This window comes from Fopius arisanus, unplaced genomic scaffold, assembly GCF_000806365.1.
Source record: "Fopius arisanus strain USDA-PBARC FA_bdor unplaced genomic scaffold, ASM80636v1 scaffold00007, whole genome shotgun sequence".
NCBI lineage: Eukaryota > Metazoa > Arthropoda > Insecta > Hymenoptera > Braconidae > Fopius > Fopius arisanus.
Window position 1 is genome coordinate 1,227,208 of NW_011887746.1, and position 2,596 is coordinate 1,229,803.

General features: G+C 36.2%; 1 protein-coding gene across 1 annotated transcript in view; it reads left to right on the top strand.

The window, feature by feature from the left end:
- Positions 1–2,596, top strand: part of nompC (no mechanoreceptor potential C) — a 19,752-nt gene that overhangs the window by 7,020 nt on the left and 10,136 nt on the right. Inside the window, exons 4-5 of the mRNA XM_011316573.1 lie at positions 269–469; positions 1,060–1,443. Coding sequence (XP_011314875.1) covers positions 269–469; positions 1,060–1,443 — 585 coding nt within the window. The remainder of the gene's footprint in view (positions 1–268; positions 470–1,059; positions 1,444–2,596) is intronic.

The window sequence follows — 2,596 nt, forward strand, 5'->3', positions numbered from 1 at the left end:
TCGGGGATAACGGAGAAAAAGCGTCGGGGTTTGAGCAAAAATTGGAAAGCAACCCTTGATGCCCTCTCCGAAACCGTTCGAGTGCGTATGAATCAACCCGGGAAAATGATTTTATATGTGAAAAAAATTATTTCTTATCCCAACAGCATCACTCTTAATTTTAAGAACTCTCCAACCTGATAGCGTTCAATTGAACCTAGTGGTTTTTTATTCATTATTTTTATACTGATAAAGTTTCTCTGGAGTTGATGATTTCATTGATCCACAGAGAGGGAAAATTCCTCTGCTGTTGGCTGTGGAGGCGGGAAATCAGTCGATGTGTCGAGAACTATTGGCTCAACAGGCACCAGAGCAACTTCGAGCAACAACACCAGCTGGAGACACAGCCCTCCATCTGGCTGCTAGAAGACGCGATGTTGATATGGTCAGGATTCTTGTTGATTACGGAGCAGCAGTTGATATGCAAAACGTGAGTAATTTCGCCAGCTCACTCCAATTAAATCAACAAAATAAAAAACAACATTTTATTTTTATCAAAACCTTTCCCCCATGAAAGGATCAAAGAATTTCATTAGAATACAACTGTCGGATATTTAATTTCTCTAATTTGAATTTATGTTGAAAAATTTATCTCTCAAGCTAAAACGTTTCCCCTGTTCTTACCGGAATGTTTTGTACAGCAAAAAGTGATCTACATACTCAAAATAGACCCGCGTTATAAACCTGGGAAACATAGAAAATTTAATTACTATTGTTAGAGGGTACATGGGCGTTATTTTTGCATGCGTAATATATGAGGGGTAATTGTCGCAGTGCGTCAGGTGAGTTCACCCGGTGGAGCATTCAGTCACCAACAAATCTTCCCCGAAGTTGTTGCATTTTATTTTATCCTCGCACCAATCATCCCGGGCATGCCCCAACAAAAAGCAATAACATCTGCCGAATAAATCGATAGCTGGAAGAAAAAACTTGCATATCAAATGGGAATTTAGTTGTTGACTATTTATTTGGTAGAAGGTATTTCTATTATCAGTGTGGAATAATGATAATTGTCCTCAGGGAGAGGGCCAGACGCCTCTGCACATCGCGAGTGCCGAGGGTGATGAGACCCTGGTGAAATATTTCTACGGAGTTCGTGCATCGGCTTCGATCACAGATTGCCAGGATCGGACACCTATGCATCTGGCAGCTGAAAACGGACACGCAACGGTCATTGAACTTCTAGCTGATAAATTTAAAGCCAGTATTTTTGAGAGAACCAAGGACGGCTCCACCCTGATGCACATCGCCTCGTTAAATGGCCACTCCGAGTGTGCCACAATGTTGTTTAAGAAGGGGGTGTACTTGCACATGCCAAATAAACGAGGTGCAAGATCCATTCATACAGCTGCGAGGTATGGCCACGTGGGAATCATCAGTACTCTGTTGCAGAGGGGAGAAGAGGTAGCAATTTTCATCAAAATATTCTCTTACTCCATTCAAAATTCTTCCATTTTTCAAAAATACATGGCGATCTTCCTTGCAAATTTATCTGGCGTATGCACTCAGTATTTTAATACCAACCAAATTACACTAACAATTAAGTACAATTCCATCATTGTAAAGAGGTTCTTTTTAGTAAAAAGATATTGAACACTGATGCAAAATTACACAATTTCGGTGGATTCTTAGGTTCACGAATTAACTAATTTTTTTAAATATTAATGGTTAATGTTAAAAATAGCAATTCTCAATTTTCAGATCTTTATGACTGAAAAACTATGAACATATCCAAAATCCAATCAATAATTTCCGTAAATTTTCAATCTATTAAAAATTCAAGCTTTCATTGAGAAATATTTATCATTCAAGATGAAAATCCCAATTTTCTTGAATTTTGCGGATGAACTTTCATACGTTGTTTCACTTCAGGTTGTCGTATCGCGACAGTCTCTGCAAAAAGTTTGTCCGCTGTAAAACGGGCCAGTTTAGAACACAATCTGTTCACGGTATATAGCCGCACTTGATTAATTGCATTGTACATGCATAGCTAAAGCATAACTATATATTTTCCATATTAACTATTTATAATTATATAAATTCATGGGTTTTCGATAATTATATCGCGTAAACCAAATGGTCAATCAATTTAATTTTTTTTTCTGTATTTCCTCCCACGATATATATTCAATGTTTTTTTTATTTCGAAAACTGTCGAGCCGTTGATATTTTATAAATTTAGAAATAATATAAATAATATAATATAAATTTATTTAAAAATTCTAATCGGTGGAACTCTATTTAAACACGTGTTAAATCACTTGAATTAAAAAAATTAATATCTCAAGTTCCAAAAAGTCAACCGCAAGCGGAAAGGACTCATTTTGTAGCTAATTTTTTTAACTATTCCATAACGAACTGAAAACTGTCGAACGAAAATTTTACGATACGACAACCTTAAAAAACTGGGAATTTTTATCAGCCACAAAGTAACATGAAATTCTGTAGAATTCTTCATATTCAATAATTGCAATAATTCTTCATTGACGAATTAGTTAATTTCTATAATATTCTCGTGATTCTCCATTCTTGGGTCATATGGCACTCAAAAGCCATG